Source organism: Bidens hawaiensis, unplaced genomic scaffold (genome assembly GCF_021521415.1).
Source record: "Bidens hawaiensis isolate Kalapana, Puna unplaced genomic scaffold, B.hawaiensis_p1.1 tig00010814_1, whole genome shotgun sequence".
NCBI lineage: Eukaryota > Viridiplantae > Streptophyta > Magnoliopsida > Asterales > Asteraceae > Bidens > Bidens hawaiensis.
Window position 1 is genome coordinate 59,445 of NW_027491834.1, and position 22,512 is coordinate 81,956.

Sequence of the window (22,512 nt, forward strand, 5' to 3'; positions counted from 1 at the left end):
GGTGTCGGCTTGATGGGTGCGTGTTATCCCTTCCGCCTACTAGGGAGCGAGAGCTGGATGAGGTGTCAAAGTTTACCCTTGACTGCCACATGCCTAGCTTCCTCTTTTTGTTTTGCCAGGCGGTCCGGACGTTGTGTTCTCTAGTCCTCTGCGTGTAGAGGTTTGTACTCTGGGGCAGATTCCCACCCAGCTGCTTCTCTGTTTCGGCAAAGCGCTTGGCCGCCGTCATGATGGCATCCCATGTGGATGGCATGCCGTCTTTACCCGTCAACGTGCGGATAAGCTCTGGGTATTCGGCGCCCTGAATGAAAGCAGCGCGAACAATATCTTCGCTTAAAGCGCCCACACTCAGCTTTTTCGAGTTGAAGCGAGTGATGAAGTCTAGTAAAGATTCATCCTCCTCTCTAACGCAGTTGAGGATCGTCCACTGCTCTTCAGTATATTTTCTCTGTTGACTGAAGTGTGGGCAGAACTTGTGTTGGAAGTCCGCCCAATCGTAGATGTGGTGGACCGGTAAACGGTCAAACCACGCTCTAACCGCTCCAACCAGCGTCATCTGGAACATATAACACCACGTGGGTTCCGTCCAGTTGCTGACGGTTGCCCCTGCTATGAATCTGTTCAGGTGATCATCTGGGTCGGATATGCCATCATAAGTGCCGATGTTGGGCATCTGCTTGGCACTTTTCGGGGCGATTGCTTCCGCAATGTCCCTTGCAAACTTGGATGTTCCCGCGTTTGCAGCAGTTGGTCTGAAGGTTTTGGAGAAGTCACGTGGGTTTCCCCCCGCGTTCTTTTGTTTGAAGGTTTCTCCGAAATTCCTTCTTGTTTGGAAGTCCGTTTTCTTACGCTTCCCTTTCGCCCTATGGCGATGGTTTGCATCGGTGTCGGATTCCTCCCGATCATCGTCCGAGTATTCGCACTCACTGCTCATGTTGAGCTGTTGTCGAGTGCTTCCAAATTCGTCAGCCTGTTGGACGGAACGCAAGCGTTCGTCCAACTCAGCTTGAAATTCCTTCTGACGTGCTTCTGCCCACGCTTTAACTTGTTCAAGTGTTTGGCGGGGGAGCCTCGTCTGTTGTCTTTCCGCCTGGGTATTAATGAATCCCAGGGGATGGTTGTTTACTGCACTTGCCCCGGCTTGGGTAACCGGGGTAGTGTTCGTAAATATTGTGTAGTCGCCGGTATTCCCCCCAGTAGCTGGGGTTGTGGTTACCGGGGTTTCTTGGTCACTCGTTGGTTTTGGGACCGGAGTAACTTTAACCATCTTTCCAGAAGTTTTGAAAAAACTGGAGAAAAATTAGTTCTAGCTTTTATGCACGGATGGCGCCAATGAAGAAACATTAATCGACCCCGGGCAGATTACGGATAATCTGGGGGTTAAATAGATGTTTCCCACGAGGGGTTAGATCCGGCGAATATGGTTCTTCTGATGACCTGCAAAACAGACACCGTGAGCTCGTCACTGAGAAGGGGGGGTACCTCCTTGTGACCACCCTCCGGCGTGAGAATCAGACTAGATTGCTCTTGAATATAAGTGTATATTAAGAGAATGACTAGAGCAGATATCAGGTAATATATCAAGATATAAGATATGAGATAAGATGATAATAAGATATGATACCGTTCCAAGGTGTTGGAGTATTTATAGCCGAAGGTAGGTTTCCAAGCAGGTACAGCCGGCTGAATAGTGTTCCTGTTCTGCCAACTGTGGGCTACGCACATGCCATGCTGGTGGTTGGTGGGTAGGCAGCGGCTGATAGTAACCAGGCCGGCTGTGTACTATTCCTGTTCCACCAACTGCAGGCTATGCACGTCCTCCGACAGGTTGGTGAGTAGGCAGCGGCTAACAGTGACATACAGTACAAGAGCGTGCTGCTCGTCATACTGTTGTCAGTGAGCTGTCGTATCTTTGGTCAGATCTTTTGTCCATACCTCGTCAGGTACAGTACAAAAGATCCTCCAGTATCGTACGGACTGGCTCATTTGGGCGGGAGTTTTTCCCGGCTTTGTGCGGGAGTATTCCCGGCTTTGTGCGGGAGTGTTCCCGGCTTGCTCATTCCTTCTTCAGGTGACATTACTGAATTATTATGAGAGTTAAGTGCCTTGTGCGTGTAGCCTTGCTGCGCGGGTAGCCTTCCCTGATGGCTAGTATCCGCTACTGCGGGAACAGGCGGAGTACGTCGTCCATTGGGAGGCGTTTCCTGCGGGAACAGCTTGCGTACTGCGCGTAAGGACGTCACGTCTCTGAGCATGGTGGGTCCTGCGGATCCAGTTGGTCTCTGCGCAGACGTCCCTTTAAGTTAAGTCTTGCGGGTGCAACCGCGCAGACGTCCGTTAAGGAGTCTTGCGGGTCCAACTGCGCAGACGTCCCTTTTCAAGGTGAGTCTTGCGGGTCCAACTGGGCTCTACTGGGACCTACCTCTTCAATGATCAAACTGGAAGGTTTACTAAAGTTTGTGTTTGTTGAAAACTTTGTGTTAAGGATAATTGGAGATTTAATTACTTGCAAGTTTATATTTTTGTTTAATTGAAATGTGGCTCCTGTATGTGTTCCAGCATCATTTGGTTTGATTTGACAATGGTTGTGGTAGAAAAGCTATTTACTATTTAATGTCAACTCTCCGGTGGTTCCAACGTGTCCCCGAAAAAGCCGTACCCCGGCCTGGTGTCCAGCTTGCACCACCCTAGAGCCGGCCATGCCCATGCCCAACCCGCTAACCATAAGGTATGTGTCGGGTACCGGGCATACCCGCAGTATATCCATTAATAAATTAAAGAAGTGTTTGCATGATGTAAAAAGTAAATTATAAAAGATGAAGTAGAAGTGTTTTTATTTAGTTCAGGAAGTGATTTTTATCCCGTGTTGGTCAATAGATAATTGTCAAACATTGAGCTTTTATTTAGATTTTAGATTACATATATTATGTTATACTAAGCCATTAAAAATCTCCTGGAAGACAGATGAGATTCAGGAAATTAGCACTCTTATGAAAATTTTAAATGAGAATTGTTGAATATTGAGCACTAAAATGAAGCAATAATAAAGAAGTGCTAAGAGAAAATAATTTTTTTTTTTGGGTAAATGAGTAAATCGATGTGTTGTGTCCAGTAATCAGGTCAGGTTTACCCCAAGCCCATGTCCGTATCATACCCGCAAAAGTTTTAAAACAAATTCCATACTCGTTGGGTTCTGGTAATACTCACCGAAATTGTTTCTTTTCTTTTTCTTTCTTTCTTTTTTTTTTTTTTGCCATCCCTGGCTCTCATTAGAATTAGATTATGTATGAAGCATGTTCGACTTGACACCAATGCCTAGAAAGATCCACTTCAAGGGTGGATTATAAAAGGAGAGCCGTTGTCACGTAAAAACGGCATAGATTATATGTTACATATGTATCTGCTGACAGCTTTTATTCAGAAAATGCCATCTATGAAGCAGTGTAGAATTTTAACATTGGAAGATTGTTACATAGTCATTACCTAAGCCCAAAAATAATTGTGAACAAGCCCAATTAGAGAGAGAGATTTCTTTTTATCAATTTTCCGGACAATGCATTTTATTATCCAAAATAAGGTTTTCTCTTATTTACTTGTTTTTTCGTTATTTGTCGCTTTGCATTCAAATAATTAAACCAACTAGATGTTTACTCACCCACCTCTAATAATTATCTGAATGAGCGTGTCTTCTTGAAATGTAGTATTGGCTTTAACCAATCTATCTTTGCTTTCCAAAATATAAAACTGAAAGCAAAATATAAAACTCAACTATCCAAGGCTCCAAGCGACTTAGGACCAGCTCCGAGAAAGCAAAAAAAAAAATTTGGGGCCGAAGGCAATACTATTTTTGGTTCTTAAGTAAAAGGAGTATTTTATTGGGTTTAAATAATTAATTTGATATTGGCTTACTTGGTTATAATTTATGTTGTGTATAAAACTTTTGTATAAAAATAAAATTAAACATGTCTAAAATGAGACTAGAACCCATAACCTTTTTGTTAGTTGGGAGTAATACATCTTTGCCACTAGACCAAGCTAGCAGTTATGCAATTGAGTTTATGCACTAAATATACATATTGTTTTAATAAAAATACACATAATTTGAAAAAAAAAATTCGGACCTAACGGAGTGTCGGGCCTGTGGCCGTCGACCACCCAGCCCCCCCCCCCCCTCCCCTAGGGCCGGCCCTGAAGCGACTTCAACAATCAAATCCATTCGAATTGTAATTCAGTTAGATTAGTTTTACGGTTGTTCTTGACCTAACGTGAAACATCAAATGAAAATTAGTTTATATTTAACATTTGCATTGATTTTACTTTTGCTCAAGATGTGTAGATGCTCAATGGACACGCCCTAGACTTTAAAAATTTTTAGAGCGTACAAACACTAATTATACATGATAATTAATATATAATTATTATACAGCTTGTTGTAATTCAGCTTGTTGCCCGCTTGTCTTTTGTTACGATGTAATCTAAACATTGACTAATTATTATATATGATACTAGGTAAAATCCAGTGTTACACACGGGTGGAAATATATAAAACTTCATATATATATATATATATATATATATATATATATATATATATATGTGTGTGTGTTATACATTTTAATGAATTGTAAACGACAGATAATCTAACATTATTAATATAAGGTATCACATTGTTGTTTTAATTAAAAAAATCCAACATACAAAGAAAAACATAGATAAATAACAATTTAAAACATATTTCAAACTTATACCATTAAATAAAAAAAGACATATTAATTAAAACTTTATCATGTACTGAAATCATATGTTGTAAGCTATAAATCGTAAACATATAGATGTTGTAATATAAGTTGTGTGCTATAAAAACTATTTTTATTGAAATTATAGAACATATAAGTACACAACATAAAGAATGCTACAGATATGAACATAACAATGAGATATAACAATTATAATTTTTATTAAACCGTTAATAAAGCAACAATAAAATCCAAACTTCTTGACTTAAACCATCATTTCAATCTAAACGTCCATACATCCAGTCCAAACATTCTTAAATAATTTCTCAAAATTCTAAAAGATAAAATTACAAAGTCTCAAAATTTTGGAAAATAATAATGAAGACAATTAATAGCCTTTGTTACTCAATAAATGGTGTTTATAACCATTTATTTTGAAACATTCTCCAACTTAGGAGTTAATGTTTAAAATTAAATTTTTTATTAGATGGACTAGGTTATTGACCCGTATACGACACGGGTGGAAATATAGAAGTTGTCAAGTACACATATAATTTCAAACGACAAGATATTTTTTAATATGTTTTTTGAGATGCCACTATGATATAAAACTGCAATTGATATTTATACAAAAAGAAAGTACTGCAAAACATGAGCTCACAAAAAATGAAGTTACATAGTAGAATGTTTACAAACAAAATTTAAAACTTTATAACATAAACTTCATAAACCACCAAATATTTCCTTATAGACAATGTTGATGCATCCATGTCTTGCTTGACCTAAAACATATAGTTGATGCATCAATTTAGCAGTACCTTAGGATGACATAGCCTTAAAATGAAGAGCGATGCTCTTATAAAATTTGTTCAACTGTAAAAGAATATATTTTATTAATAAATAATATATACATATATATATATATATATATAAAGAGAGAGAGGGAGGGAGAGAATCATAAATTAAAATACTTTTTTATTATGAAAGATCATATATAGTTATATTTGTACGTCTCTAATTGTTGTATCATTCATTCCTTTATAAAAATGTTTCACATAAACTTCATAAATCACCAAATATTTTCTTATAGACAATGTTGATGCATCCATGTCTTGCTTGACCTAAACGTAACATCACAAAAATTTTGGTCCAAATTTGACAAATTAATAAAACTTAAGGACTAAAAATATTCAAGGCAAAAGTAAAGAGAAAAATAAGACAAAGAAAGGAAGTAGCTTATGTTAAGGAATGGAGTAAGGAGACTCCATTCCACATCGGAGAAAGAAAGAAAAATAAAGCACTTTATAAGGAGAGAACATTCCATGGAAATGTTCTTAAGTGGCCAACCACTCTCCCTAATCCTAGCAGAGGGTGCGACGCACCCGAAGCGCACGCGCATGGGCACGGGCTCGGGCTCGGGTGAAGGGCGATGGGCGCAATGTGGCGCTTTGAAGGCGCACTTTGCACTTCGCACGCTCGCATCACCGCTTAAGAGCCGCCTTTGTATTTTTGGATGATGAGACAAAATCAAGAAAAGACAGGTTACCAAAAGACCAGGGACTAAAAATGAACAGATTCAAAGTTTTGCATCTTCGCGATACGCGAAGATGCAGGACACGTGGCGAGACCGCAACGACACGTGGCAGGCCTAGGTGACACGTGGCAGGTCTACGCGGTGACTCAGCGAAGCTAGTGCAGCTTCGCGATACGCGAAGTGGCACGAAAAATTCTATAAATAGATCGGCCATGGGGGTGATCCCCATTCATTCCACACACTTCAATATATACACACATTGCCTCGATATACGTGCCACGATTTCCGATATGTCATCCCACCAAGCCTTACCTCGAAATGCGTGCCATAACCCTACCTAAATACTTTCTCGACCTTCCTCCAAGTAGAAGTTTCGTCCAAGTAGAAGTGGGGTTCAAGTAAAAACATAGGCGTTTCGAGTATAAGCCATTCAAGGTAGGGGTTCTGCCTGATTATCATAATATAAATGACTTTGACCCTAGTCAGGGATATAGCATGTACCTTGATTTTATAAATTGAAAATATTCCATAAAGTTGAGATTATAAATAAAATTATACTTCTTTATTATATATAAAGATTTTAATTAGTACTACTTATAATTTAAATATATGTTCCTTCACGAAGAGGAAACAAAGCTTTTATAAGTGATTAACAAGAAAGGACTAGAGGTCCATATATTTATAAAGGACTAGAGGTCCTTATGTCAAGGTAAAGGTTATGCAATTAGACTAAAGGTCTGAAGTTAGGTCGTTGACCTAGTACTTATAAAATGTTATTCTCGTACTATAGGTCCGAGGTAACAAGGCTATACAAATTGGTGAGAACACCAACCAAGAAGAAGGTGAATACGTCCAACTTTTTATAAAACAAAGTCTTGAATGTTTGCATGGGATTATATCCCTAAAACTTTATAAACAAAAGTAATGCTGGCCCTCAGGCTATTGTATACGTTTGTCTGGATCCTTACATATGTGGGTAGACGGTGGGCACACCGCACCACACTTGCTAATGCCTCCGCCACGTTGGGCCGGACCTAAGAAATGTCCGAGAGGGGATTATCTCGTGTATATTGAATAGTTGCTAAGACCTCGATGCTGCGGTATCGCCGAGAGGTTTCAAGTATAACTGGAGGTTTATAATAGTATATTTAACTTGGTTGTTTCCTAAGCCACGATGGGCCGGGTCATAAGATACCCGAGGGGATAACTAAGTAACTTAAATATTTTGTGTCAGCGTGTTCACCAGCATGTGTAGCTGACGTATTTTTATAACTGTTTTACAGGTAATGAAGAATAGGGGTTTGGAGACACAGGAAAGCCATTAGAGGATCTGATGGCTCAATGGATGTTTTAATATTAAAATAATGTAAATCATGGTTTTAATATCCAAACATTTTTGTATAACTTAAAGGGTGTTTTTAAAACCCATGTTTCAATTATAATAATATAATAATTAAAGTCTTCCGCGTTACAACCATAAACTCTGACATATTTACAAAACAGGTACCAACGTTGGGTGTCACGCCCAGGCCCTGAGCCGGGGTGTGACACTAAAACAAATAGTTGATGCATCAATTTAGCAGTACCTCAGGATGACATAGCCTTAAAATGAAGAGCAATACTCTTATAAAATTTGTTCAACTGTAAAATAATATATTTGATTAATAATATATATATATATATATATATATATATATATGTATGTATGTATATATAGAGAGAGAGAGGGAGAGAGAATCATAAATTAAAATGCTTTTTTATTATGAAAGATCATATATAGTTATATTTGTACGTCTTTAATTGTTGTATCATTCTTTCCTTTATAAAAATGTTTCACAATCACAACAGAGCATGGTAAAATCAACACCACAAGAAACGCTAGAATATTATATTCGTTTAAAGAATAGGTTTGGCGGACCCGCTAACCTTAATTTGACTTTTGGCCATTCTTCATAATAACAAGTGTGTTAGGTTGATAATGCATAAATGGTATTCAAATCATGCTATAAACAACTTATAGTGAGGGTAGCTTAAAAAGTAATAAAATATGAAATTACAAACCTTGATGTAAAGAGGATAAAGACTTGGAATACATAGATACTTTGGGATGGACGGAATGGTGAGAAAAATATAAAATATATGATAACATACATTATTGTTAAGACTATGTTAAAATCAAATAAACAAATACACTCAAAAATAAAATAAAAAATTATTACTTATTTGATCAATAATAGGTTAATATGAAATGTGTTGGATATGGCATAATGTTATCCATTTTGATTTCGATACCTTTCATTGTTTGATAATATCTAGATTTGCAAAATTGGCCAGAATATGAATTTTGAAAGTGAATCAAATTGACCCGTGACCGTCACGGGTGGAAATATAGAAATCATCCAATAAACATATAAAATTTAAAACAACAAAGGTATAAGTATGACTATCTCTTGAATATAATTAGGGTTACAAAACATACTTTAATGTATTCAATGTATGTATAAAAACATGTAATTAAAGCATTACTAAAAATGCATTAAATTTAATGTTAAACATTTATTTTATTATTGAATTATTTTATTGATAAGAAAATTCTATAATGGTTTGTTATTTATGGAAACAGAAAAATGAATCAATAGGAAGAGGCTAGAATGTATTTTTTTAATATATATATATATATATATATATATATATATATAGATAATTTATTTATAAAAATTGTATACATGACATCCTATGTGGATAACCTAGTTAAATGACATGTGAAAAAGATATGTTGATTTAATAGTAAAGTAAGATTATATGGAAACACACTACTATATGAGTCTGAAGCTGTATGAGCTATAGACTTGTACCCAAAATCATAAATGAAAACAAAAAGAAAGGTAGGTTATCCTTATAAAAATATAAAATGAATGACTTTCATTATATTGTTGGGAATTCCGGATCTAAAAAAAGCCCACTGTGTATAGTAGTAGTTTTCTTTAGTTGATTTTTCTTTGGTGGGTAAGACTTAAGAGAGCCTTATGTGATCTAGGTTGACTTTGTAACCGATACAGCTCTTGACTACTTATTTTGTTTATTTACTAGACACAACTTTAAGTATTCGCATAAAAACTTATATAATATCAAATCTTTTATCAATAAAACCCGTAATATCATATAGCTAGGTACATGAAGAACACTTAAAAATTCATATTTACTAATTTATTTGAACACGGTATTTATAATATGATTATTATACTAGTCGCATTCTCTCCGAATCAACCCGTAAACGTCAGAATTTGAAAATGATTAGATTCAAAGTATATGTTTGATATTATATTTTTTTTATTAAATTAATATAATATTGTAACATTTGTATAAACGTATCCCTATCTAACGAAAAGCCTTATTGTCACACAATGAAACCATACGTGGAGATTTATCTAAAATCCAGTGGATCACCGAGGGAGGCTTCAACTAGGTAATATCCATATATGCACTAGTGAAGGTTTGATTCCCTGCATGAAGCATTTAAAACATATACTTATATAAATAGAGTAAACTATGGTTTTTGTCTCTGCGGTTTTTCCAAATATACGGTTTTAGTGCAATAATTTTAAATTTGTGATTTTCGTCCCTATGATTTCATTTCACTTACAATTAAACCCGAGTTCACTAATCCCGTTAAGTTTGGTCGTTAAACCCATCAGCGTGTCCTTCACGTTAGGGGCAGTTTTGTCCTTTTTCTCCCCAAATGAACCCCAGGCCTAATTCGCAAGCACCCTCACGTGAGGGGCTGGGGTGCATTTGGTGGGGTGGGGGGGTGGGGGACAAAACCACCTACACGTGAAGGACACGATGATGGGTTTAACGACCAGACTTAACGGGATTAGTTAATTCGTATTTAATTTCAAGTGAAATGAAAGACGAAAATCGTAAATTTGAAACTATTTGACAAAAACCGTAGATTTGGACAGCCCACATGAACGAAAACCGCAGTTTACTCATATAAATATACATACCAAATGTTTTCATTTCAAAAATAAAACATATGTTAAGAAATAAGACAATTCCAAAATACCAATACCAACTTAAATATATAAAGTGAAAGATTTTAAATTTTTTTTTTTATTTTGTAATCTTGTCGTGTATTTTGAACATCACATAGATCATCATAGATTCATAGATGTCACCGGAAACTTGATTTTAACGATGTTTCTCACTAACAAAACCGACATCAAAATTCAAAATCTACATGTTGGGAAGCTGCCCTTGTTGTGAAGGTGTCGGAGATGAAGGCGGCAAGACCAGCTAAAACCGGTGTTAGGAACATAATGAGGCCAAAAGGAACCATCCATAACTGGCTGTTACTAGGATGATACTTTATTTCCCATAAAAGCAAAACCAAACCTCCCACCATAGTTATCAAGAATGATCCAATACATAACATCAATACCTTCATCGTCTTCACTTTTGCTTCTCTCTCCGTGTTGTGAGATGATCCCATACCAAATCAATCGTGCCCTTCGAATCTTCACTCAGTAGGTGTTAATTGGGAGAGTGATATATATATATATATATGAAGAAGGTAGAATCAAAGAGAATCAAGGAGGTATATATATAAGCCGCATGCCTAGTGACATAATATTGATTTAGATATTCAATTAAGATATTAGTAAGATAGTTAACGTGCCATTTTAACAAAGCTATCAAGCTGTTGCTTGTTCATATCTAGACACATATATAATATACTGATATTATATATTATTATTACTGATTTAACAATAAGGTTGTTTGAGGGGTTCTCACTTTTAATATGCTATACTTTTGTTTTTTACTGTGTTGACAGGTAGATTAATTGGTTCTTATTGGAGCTTTTGAACCACTTTCACCCAAGACAAGAAAAGGGTGATTTAAAGAGCTATTTAGCAATTAAAGGTATATTATAAAAAGTAAAAAAGATTCAGTTTTGTCATTTATCTCTATGTAAGCCTCACAAGTCACAAAACATGAAAATTGGTAAAACATGCATTTAAAATATTTTAATTTGCATTTTGTTGTGTCATCTATTTTAGTTTTATACAATTATTTCATTTTTTTATATCTATTTTGATAATCATCATTACACAAAATCGAGTCACCACCCTGAGGGAAGGTGAACTATTCTTATTTGTATATACTATACTACAATTCACGACCAAGATTAATTACTTAAGTAACCTTCAAGTTAGAAAGAGACAAGGGGTTTTTATTTGGTAATATATTTAAAATTAAATTATTAATATTTGTAATATAATAAAATTACAATATAATATAAGTATAATTAATAATAATGATAACAAAATAATAAGCGTTGCTCGCTTTTTTTGTTAGCGGTAGCTAACAATTGGTATCAAAGCCCTACTATATCTTTTGACATCTTATTACAAATGATTAAGAACACACCTAGATAGAGGATGCACTAGAAAACGAGGTGTTTCCTCTCATTTCGTTGTATACGAATAGCTTAGTTTCAAATGTGCTAATACATAGCCATCCCAAGAATAGTTACCTGTTGTGTTTTTCTTTGTACTCCAAGTTTACTGTTGTGAAAGTTATTTTTATTAAGTTTCTACGAAAAAGAATTTAGGTACGCTGAGGGAGGAGAAAGAAAGGAGACAGATCGGAGATGAGAGCAAGAGACCATGCGGCTAGTGACTGAGGCATCCGGATTTGTGGTGCTTTCGGTTGTATCATTTCTAAGCCCAACCCGATGTGGCTAAAACATGTTACACTTAAAATATATGTTGCAAATGATGCATATCATGAATTGAATTCATGATGTTAACCATATTTACCTAAAATAAAAGCATCCCCATCCGGTACCCACATGGAGGAATCATGATCAAGCAATTGCCGTTCAAAAACTTAGGAAGTAATAAGAAGTATAATAGTCGACAAAGATTAATTTAAAATGTGAAATGAGACGTTCATACTTTCGATATCAAAGAACTAAACCGAGCTACATAGCATTATACAAAAATCCCAAATCGACCAAATTTATTTACTAATTACAGAAATTACTTCTACGCAATTCAATACAGCCTCTATCCATAGGGATAGGTAAAACTTGCCCATATACCACCTACATAGCACCCTTCCCGAGCCCTAGCAAATGCCATCTATTGATGAGATTTACTGGGTATGTTAGTCCATCAAACTAGAACACCTTTTCTTTTTCTCCTAAATAATAATAAACTACCCTTTATTTTACATTGTTTTTACAAAGCTCAAGTTGAACCTTATAAGTTCGAATTCAGCACATTATAAGTTTCAAGCTCGTCTTTTAACTCGAGCTTAATTAAAGCTTGACTCGTTTGCAAACCTTAGCTTAAAGACAATTAGCAAATCAGAAACATGTTCTTCACTATAATCAACTACATAAATAAAACACGACAAGCAACAAAAAAAAGAGCTCTCGAACTTCACTCTAAACTAAGGACGCCGTTCTCCCTTTCTATTTTTTTCCTTTTTTCAGTTTTCTTTTAACAATAAAGAGAGTGAGGGTAGACTGACGTCGGGGTAGGGATGTCTTTCATAGCTAACACATCTAGCTAAATCCATGAACCACGGGCTCACATGAACCCATTGCGCGTCCCATAATTAGTAAGGCCGATACCTTCCACGGTTCGCATCATCACCGCTGCCACCTCCCCGCACTCGTCCTCCTGACCCGTTGCTGCTGCCCCGCTCATTCCTCCGAGGGGGCCTTGCAGCTGGCAGTGGTGTTCCTGGCTGTTGCCTGCACCCGACAAATTTTTTTTAAAAACAATAGCATATATTTCATGTATAATACCAATAGTTATATTTAGAGTTTGTTCAATAGACTCTGTGTACTTCAACTATAAGTCAGCTTGCATGTTGTGTCCTATAACTTAAACAACTACAATCTGTCCTTTATACATTATGCCCCTATATTACAAATTTTGCCCTTAGGTTGTAGCAGTAAAATTGTCATTTCAAAAAAAGTTAAACAGAAAATCAAGCTTCTGTTAAAGTTGTAACACATTAGTCATTTCCACTAACAAGAGTTAAATTTCCTGTTAAGTTATTTTTAAATGACAAATTTATCCCTACATGCCAAATACCATAAAAAACCAATCTATTTTCTATTCTCTCATAAAAGTCCCACCACTTTCTTTTGCATGTTAAAAGTCCCCATATTTGGTATTTTTGAACATAAACATGAAATAACCTACAATAGCCTGTTAAGATGGGCCCAACAACTTATTTATTATATAATAAACCAATTAAAGCGCGTTCATGTTTTATGGTCATCGTTTCCTCCTACTCCAATCACCTCCGCCGCCATGAATCCACCATCACCACTATACCTCCGGTCACTAACCTCATCCGCGTTCGACGACCCATTCATTCTCTCTCTAAGTTATGAATCTTAAGCGGCTTTTACCCGGTAATTAGCAACCACAGTTGGAAACTTTTTAGCCCAGCCATAAAAAAAAGAGAAAACAGCTTTCTTCTGAAATCCCTTCTCTGTTTTAGTATCTAATTAAGTGTTAGTATGCAATTCGGGTCAGTCTTCGTAAGCGCAATCTTGGGTTGAACACCGCTTTCCACAAATTGAACCTCTTGGGATTTTGGCGTTTGCCGATGTGAGGACCGAGAACAATGTTGGGAACCGGTTAATACCATGTCAGTGACTTCAGGGGCCTGGTGGAATGAAGAGGATGGTTTGAGCGAATTCACGGCGTCGGAGAGAAATTGTGAGGGTTTTGGTGGCGGCGGAGTAAGATGTGAAGGCCTGAAAACTGAGTGAACACGGGTGGGGTGAGAAAGAAGATGGTGGGAGAAGTGAGGAGAAGCGGTGGGTGAATTGACGGAACCTCACCGCCGGCATATGCTTGTGTCTGGATGACAAACCAAGATCATATTCCAATGTCCCCTTCTCTGTATTTTATGGCTGGCCCAACAAGTTTTTAACTTTTCATACTTTGGTTGCTAATTCGTCGGTGACGGTGGTGACGTGGATGTGTGGTGGTGATGGTGAGTTCATGGTAGCGTAGGTCACTGGTTTAGAAGGATATTATGCTCTTGAAAACATAAATGAGTTTTAATTGATTTATCATACAATAAATTAGTTGTGGGCACATCTTAACAGGCTATAGTAGGTTATTTCATGTTTATGTTCAAAAATACCAAGTATAGAGACTTTTACATGCAAAAAAAAGTAGAGGGACTTTTGTGAAAAAAAATAAAAAGTACATTGGTTTTTTATGGTATTTGCCATTACAAATTATGTCCTGTAATTGCAAGGTTAATAACTGTCATTTTAAAACAAGTTAACAGAAAATCTAACTTCTGTTAGTGAAAAGGATGTAGCGTGTTATAACTTTTCAAATACAGGACACTTATTCTAATTATTGAAGTTATAGAACACAAACTGCAAGCTGTCCTATAGTTGAAGGAGTAGAGGACACAAAGTAACTATTATATTTATGAAACTGATAAGTTAACTGTCCCACCATATAATCATATATGATATAACTATAATAAAAAAAGGGCTACTTACAGAACATATCCAATTTGGCCATCAGGTAAAACCATCGGAACCATCTGCATGCCACCCGGCACTGGTCCTCTTCCATATATCATTGGCTGTTACATAATTTAATACACATTTTTAAGAATCAGCTATTTTACAATAATATTTAAAAATAATAATACCTGCTGAAACGAAGGGCTAACCCCATATCTAGGGGCAGCATATGGACTAGCAGCAGAAAAGCCACCATAAGCAGTATGAGGGATGTAATTTGGGTGGGACCCGGAATGATGTGGATTATTACTATTATCAGATTTTCTGTCATTCTGTGGCTTTGCTAGTACCACTTCCAAAACCTGACCTGCAGATCATTTTTGACACTAATTGTTTACTTAAAAAATTATATAAAAAATTATATAAGATGGGCTGTCAGGAATGTGGAGGAGGTAGGATGGGCAGTCGGTCAGACATTTGACACACTAATTATTTACTTGAAAAATTAAATATTTAAAAAAAGGGGAAAATATACCATCAATTTCATATCTTTCACCGTCTTTGACAGCTTTTAAAGCACTTGATCTTTCTGCAAAATGAACAAAGCCAAAGTCTCGTTTGCAGCCTATTTTTGCAGGCGGTGTTACAACTCGGGTGACTTCCCCGTGGCGTTGAAATAGTTCCTTCAACTGTTCTGTTGGTGTGTTCTCAGGTATGTTCTTCACGTACAGTGCTTTTACCTATAAATTTGATTCCATCAAACTTTAACTCTATTAAAATTAGATCTAACAAATAGCTTTCAATATCAATATTGTCAGATCGAGCTGAAGTCATTGGCATGTGCTAATTTGGACAAAAAAACATCGCCTAACTCGTTCATAAAGCTATGAGACCCATATTGTGAAACATTATTTCTCTTAACTAATTATACTAACTACAAAAGTAGTGCTAAAAACAATTGAATTTTTTAAAAGAGGTCTGTATGTGATACTACAGGCTAAAAGCTTACAGTCCAAACAGATTAACGGCTTCAATGTTCAAAAACTTGATGGTATGCTACCAAATAAAATATATAAACCATGATAAACAGTTTTGGTTGCTTTGTTGAAGCTTGGAGTATGTCTATTGAACAGATTGCGGTCAACTCTTGGCAAATTATCTAAAGATATACAAAACGTACAATACGGTGTTATTTTTAAGGTAATTTTATAATACATGACGATTTGTTCAACAGGCATCCTTCAACAAAAAATGCTATTGAAAAATTTTTATATTATATTTAGCAGCATACCGCAGCATAAGACAGAATATGAGGCTTCAAAATTAAGTGCAAAGAACCAATGAACACATTATAATTTATATCCATTGAAAAACTTAACAAATGTCCTTCTTAGCTACAAAATGCCATAGCTCACATGCTTAAAGTGAAGTACAAAGAGTTGCACCTCGCCACCGAATCACCGATACCAACTATGTTTATAAATATTAAAAATAAAAGCTAATATCTAGCTCAGTCTTACATCTGAAAGCAACCTAATATGATGTTACAAGAATTATTTCCATTGAATATAATCAAATGGTTTGCTAGTAAATGCAGTGTATGCTAGATCATGCAACGAGTCTTAATAATAATCAGTTCCTAAGTCACCTTATTAGCTAGTTAATGCACTACTACATGTTAGTCCATGCAACGAGTATCATTAATAATCAGTAACTAAGTCACTGCTAAAACTTAACACTAACTATAAAACTTGGTGGAAAAAGTTCAAACTCAAGTTTAACCTGGGCAGAAGCAGAGTGATCAGGAGTGATTTTGGGATCAGCCCAAGTGACCGTTGGGGTGTTTCCATCAAGTTTAAAATTTGGACTAGCTAGTTTCTGTCTTGAGTAATCCGCACACGCATTGTTGTAATACTCAACAAAAGCAAACCCACGATTACGTGACGGGTTCTGAGGATCCTGAGGTTACAAATGACCATATAATATAAGTTCAAGCATAAAACTAAAACACTGTTACACTGATGACACACATGGTTCATAAAATACGTCCATCCCAAAAAATCACCTTTATGAGCTCAATGACTTCTGAACCCGGGCCCGTATCCTCGATTATTTTCCTGAACTCATCTTCAGTCAAAGTCTTTGGCACGTTACCAATAAATAGCCTGTATTTTGATTCAGAAAGTGAACACCTCAATGTCCTACCCTGCAAAACACATCATAAAAATGAGTATCAAATCCATAATATTTCTAACAAATAAGCATAAGTTTATAATTTTAAAATAAGGAGATGAAATCTGTACCGTACCGATACCAAATTTCAAGAAAAGTGGGTACCGAATCTATGATCAATCGGTACAGTACCGTTACAAATTTATTCATCTCTATATGGTATCGGTACCAGACCAGTACCAGGACAGAATTACAAGAAATGCAGTCACCAATTACTGTACCGAATCTATCAAACCAGTACGGTATGAGTACCGTACTCAGTACAACATGCTCATACCTAAATCTTTATACAATATACCTTAAAATCTTTGTCATGTAGCTCTTCAATCGCCTTTTGAGCAACATCTTTACTTTTAAAAGCCACAAATGCAAAACCTTTACTTTCATTGGTGTCCCTATTCCTCACCAATCTCACCTGAACAACCACACAGACACCGTCACACCGATTAACCCCAAAACAATAACAAAAAAAAATAAAAATTTCCACAAAACAACAAAAGTTAAATCTAACCTCAATAACATCACCAAATGGCTCACAAAGCTCACTCAAATCCTCCTCAACCACATCCCTAGGCAGTCCACCAATAAACACCTCGGAACCATGCGGCGGAAGCGCAAGCAGCTCAGCATGCTTCTTATTAATATTATTATCATTATCACCCAAGCCTGATGATTTCTCTTTACTATTATTATTATCATCTTCAGAAACCCTAACTTCCTCCTTTGCTCCACCATTTTCATCATCACTAGTATCATTATCATTATCATTATCATTATCATTATCATTATCATCATCATCTACCTGGTCCTCCACGTCATCATCCATATCCTCCTCATAGTTATCATTATCATCTTCAAAATCGACCTGGTCATCAATATCCCTAACATCTGCCATGGCACTTGTCGTTCCACAAAAACTGAAGACCTAGGGTTCCAATTAACCACCACCACCTCTGTAGGATACATGTCAGACGGATAATTAGCCAATTCAGAAGCAAACGGACCGGATAACGAAGCGATTGAGGCAATTAGGGTTACAAAATTGGGCAATTAGGGTTAAAATGTTTAGTGAATAATAATACAGTTAAAATTGGGGGTTTTTATATGTGAGTGAGTGAGTGAGCCAATTATGTATTTATTTACCTATCGGAATCGGAAAGCAGTAGAGAGAGAGAGAGAGCTTGTACCGTCGCCAGAGAGATTGATTGATTGATTGTTGCAGATCGAGAAAGTGACTTGAATCGCAACTCGTCAAATGACCTAATCGGGTAACTCATCCATCCGTACACATGGTTCGAACCTTCAAGAAGACTAGTGGGCTGGCTGACTTTGGGCCTCCCTCATTCATACGGCCCGGTTTTCACAAACTTAATATGGTTTAGAAGAGTGTGTTCACTGTTCCTAGAGGTGCGTAAACCAGGTATTTTCAAGAATCGATTCTGGGTATAGTTGGCTATTTGACCAGGTTTTTCTGGGTTCGGGTAGGGTCGGGTTTTGACCGGGTATTTCCGGTTCCGGTTCTGGCCGGTCCGGGTCGGTTCCAATTCCGGGTACGGCTCCGAGGAGAAATCATGTATCAAGGTCGAACCCGCGGGTCAGGTAGGAACCGGTTCCGGGTCGGATCCGGAACCGGGTATTTTGTTTAGATGTGATACGGTGGAGCTATTAAAGATAAATACAAATTTTCGAGTTAGGTTACGGAAGAGTTTAACGTCTTCGAAAGTTTTTTTAGAAGTAAAGTTTTTTATGTAACACATGTTAATGTGTTATAGCAAAGTCATTGATAATATTTGAAAGCTTATGTGAAAGAGTAAGGCATGTTGTGGCGTGTTTTCTCGTAATTCAATTGGTTTTGAATTAACAATAATAGCAACATCAGCATCAGTATCAGCACAACCACCACCACCAACAACAATAATAATAAAAAAAATGTAATCTTTAAATAAAATTCATAAAATATATGGTTTATTAAAATTAAAAGTAAACCATAAGGGTTATTTTGTACTTTACTAATGCTCTAAAGGAAAAAATAAAAATTATAAGATATGCAATAAAAGTTTGTACATTGAGCTTACCTAAAAATATATGAAAGAAATAAATTGAACCAATAAAATATCATCTTTATCCACTAACCACTAGAAGATGCACGGAATGATATGACATAGAGCAAAAAGAATAAGGAAAATTCTCAAAATAGTCCTTCTAGAGAGAGAGTTCCCAAAATAACTCTTTTTTCCTTAAAATCTTGTAGAATTTGGACTGGTAAGACGCTTTGGGAAAAGATAAAAATAAACAGGCCAAATTTCGAAAGAAAGTCAGGTAGGAGACGAGATTTTGGGAAATAATGAAGGTAAAGTCCAAATTATTTTGTAACATGGAGCAAAAGTTCAAATTTTTCCAAATCTTTTTTATTCAAAAAACCGTCTTGAGAGACTGTTTTTTTATGTTTCCTACATTTCCCGTCCATATTTTCAAATTCTTGGAAAAAGAGGTTTTGAAATCTCGTCTTGAGAGACGTATTTAGCTTGAATTTGTTCTTAACAGACGAGATTCTTTTTTTTCTTCCCACCTTCATGCTACACACACACGCTTATACATACATATATACATATACATACATACATATATAAACATATATATATATATATGCATATATAAATTTCGTATATATATATGTATGTATGTGTGTATACATAAACACACACACACACACACACACATATATATATATATATATATGTAGGCTTGAGTTCAATGGAGAAAGAAAATTAGAGTGAGAAGTTGGAGAAATCCATTGAACCAATCAGATTTTTTCCTTTTATTTTTATAATATAATTAATTATAGGGGCATATTAGTAATCCTAACATTAGTCTTAAATATGGTAAATATTAATGTTATTAAACAAATATGAATCATTTAACCGGTGTAACAACAATCAAAAACATCATCGCCGGTTAACCACAGTTCCTAAACCTAACCATCAGGAGACTAATAGGTATCATAGTTCATAAACTCCTCCTTCAACCTTCATCCCTCTTCTTCTACAGGTCAACAAACCTTCTTGCAATCCATAGCGCCTATCAATCTCGAATCAATTTAAAAGGAGATCAAGATTTATGATGTGGATTCATGGAGCGTATCAATCTTGTATCAATCCCGTAACAATCTGCCATGCCTTCACCTCCGTATGATAAGGCATGTTTTGTGAACATCAAATCTTATTTTGCTTACCCAATAGTCTCTTTATTTCAAAGATTGATGTTTTCATAAGTAGCTGCACTTTCTTCTAATCCTTTAATGAGTTTGTATTTTTTTTAAATATCCCTACCAGTAAACCAGATGTCCAATTTTGTTAATCATTTAATAAGTGTGTATTTTTTTTTAAATATTCCTTAATTGTTAGTTGATATTCTTTGAATGTAGATTATTTGTCATTATTATTATTATCAAGATTTTCTTTTATTTAGAAAGTATCATTTCTATTGTTAGTTGGTATTTCTCTTATTTAGGTGTATATTCTTTGTTTTAGAGGATTCAATGCTCATATTATATATACCACCCCCTACATCCTATTGTTCAAACATCAGTATCATAGTTCCTCATTTGTTTAGATGGATAATCAATCGACTTCAATCCAAGCAAGGTCTAGTGGGCAACCAACATCTAATTATGAAGGTTCATGTCAAATGTTTATTATTTTTTTAATAATTTAACGAGGTGTAGTTACACTGTCCACCTCGTTAACGAGGTGTAATTAGGAAGTTACACTGTCCACCTCGTTTGCCTAACGAGGTGGACAGTGTAACTACACATCGTTAAGTTGCTCGGCGTTTGTTCCCTCTTGTTCACCAAACAACTTCCTAATTATCCCTTTGCCAAACCCTCCAATCTCCATCTCCTTTTTCTCACGTCCTTTCAGTTTATCAAAACTCCATTCTTCCAACGCCATCTTCGTACGTACACTTTGTTCGGATTCCCAAGTAGTTGAGTCTACGTAAAATAACTACAATGGAAGAAACATAATAATACGTCATAAAAAAATACATTTGGCATATTGAAAGACTTATATCCTACATAAGATTAATTTATGAACTAACCGTTAGAATTGTAAGAGGACCGAGAAAATAATTATCAGGATCGTCCCTACTCCATTTTTCCTTACAATCTTTCAAACTCCTGAAAATTAAATCGCACCAATCTAGACTTCTCACATCCGTTTCCTCCTTGAAGAACGTAAGGTACGACATCAGACACTTACCATTCCCTTGACATTCAACCATGCTTGTGATGAACAACATCACAAAATCTAAAACATCCAATTTACATCATTGTACTTCTCCAGTTTGTCAGCTATAATTGCTGCACTAATCTCTTTTACGTTATTATGAAATTCTCTCCACTGTTTGCTAAGATTCCTATTACCTTTTCTTTCTTCATTTCTTTCAATCCTAACACCTCCCATCGGTAAACCAGTTAACTTATGAATCCTCTCCTTCGTTATCTCAATATTACCACTATCGACCTTTATGCTCATCACATCACTATCAAACCTGTCAACAACATAGTAACCAAAAATTAAGGGGATCCCTGCTACATTCAACTTTAGTATTTTATCAAATCCCCATTCCTTCACAGCTTCCTTTTTGTAGTTTAGACAGATGTTGCAAACCACTCCATAGAGAACGTGGTGACGAACGCGTTTGTAGGCTTGGAAATCGAGCATTTTCCTTCCTTTGAATCCTTTTTTTCTTAACATCCTTTCCAACATTTTCATCATGTGTCACATTCACAACAAAATCATCATCTCCTCCGTCATTATTTTTTGATGTCCCTTCACCTCCTCTCTTGTCACCACCTATTTTTTTCCATAGAACACAAGCACACAAAGTTAGCCACACTAAGTAACCTTATTCAATCAATAATTACAAACTTACCTTTATTGGACATCACTTCCACGTCATGTTCAGATAGGTTATCAACTGCATTATAGAATAAATACACTATCATACCATGAATCAACAACAACTAACAAGTTTTAAACACTAAACGATCTACATCCATTACATCTACTTCTCTTTTTTCCACGGGTACACTTCCATCCTTAGTCTTATTTGTAACCATTTCTCGTTCTACACATGCGTTATGTTCTACACCTGCGTGATTGCATCGATAAGTTCGGTTTTGAAAACACAAAACACGTGTCTACAAAGGTAACCGATTCTAGTGAACAGCCTACACGAACATGTAAATGACTTTTCCTCTGGGTTGTTAGTTACCTACATCATACAAAATACGATAGTCAGACATCAAATGCGTTTAAGAATGACCAAAAAACAAAAAAAATATGTTACTAATAACTAACCTTGAACGTGCCAACTAATCGTTTTTTCTTATCATTATGAGTAACAAAGTGGATCTTTGATCCGTTGTCTGATTCGAATTGGTCACGGGAACAATGATATAGCCCCTCGTACATTTCTTTCTGGAC

At 36.0% G+C, this 22,512-nt stretch overlaps 1 protein-coding gene across 2 annotated transcripts; it reads right to left on the reverse strand.

Annotated features, from left to right (window-relative positions):
• Positions 1 to 12,635: 12,635 nt before the first annotated feature.
• On the reverse strand, positions 12,636 to 17,940 carry LOC143536539 (heterogeneous nuclear ribonucleoprotein Q-like). 2 transcript variants are annotated; one of them, XM_077030508.1, is made up of 8 exons: positions 17,535 to 17,940; positions 17,322 to 17,438; positions 16,857 to 16,997; positions 16,574 to 16,750; positions 15,327 to 15,531; positions 14,980 to 15,158; positions 14,825 to 14,913; positions 12,636 to 13,036 (listed from the first exon to the last, which is right to left on the reverse strand). In XM_077030508.1, the coding sequence occupies exons 1-8, from the start codon at positions 17,916 to 17,918 to the stop codon at positions 12,898 to 12,900; spliced, it is 1,431 nt and encodes a 476-aa protein (XP_076886623.1). In that variant the 5' UTR covers positions 17,919 to 17,940; the 3' UTR covers positions 12,636 to 12,897. The 2 variants fall into 2 exon arrangements, with proteins under 2 accessions (XP_076886623.1, XP_076886624.1); XM_077030509.1 differs by having other exon boundaries at positions 14,825 to 14,910; positions 17,535 to 17,939.
• Positions 17,941 to 22,512: the final 4,572 nt, after the last annotated feature.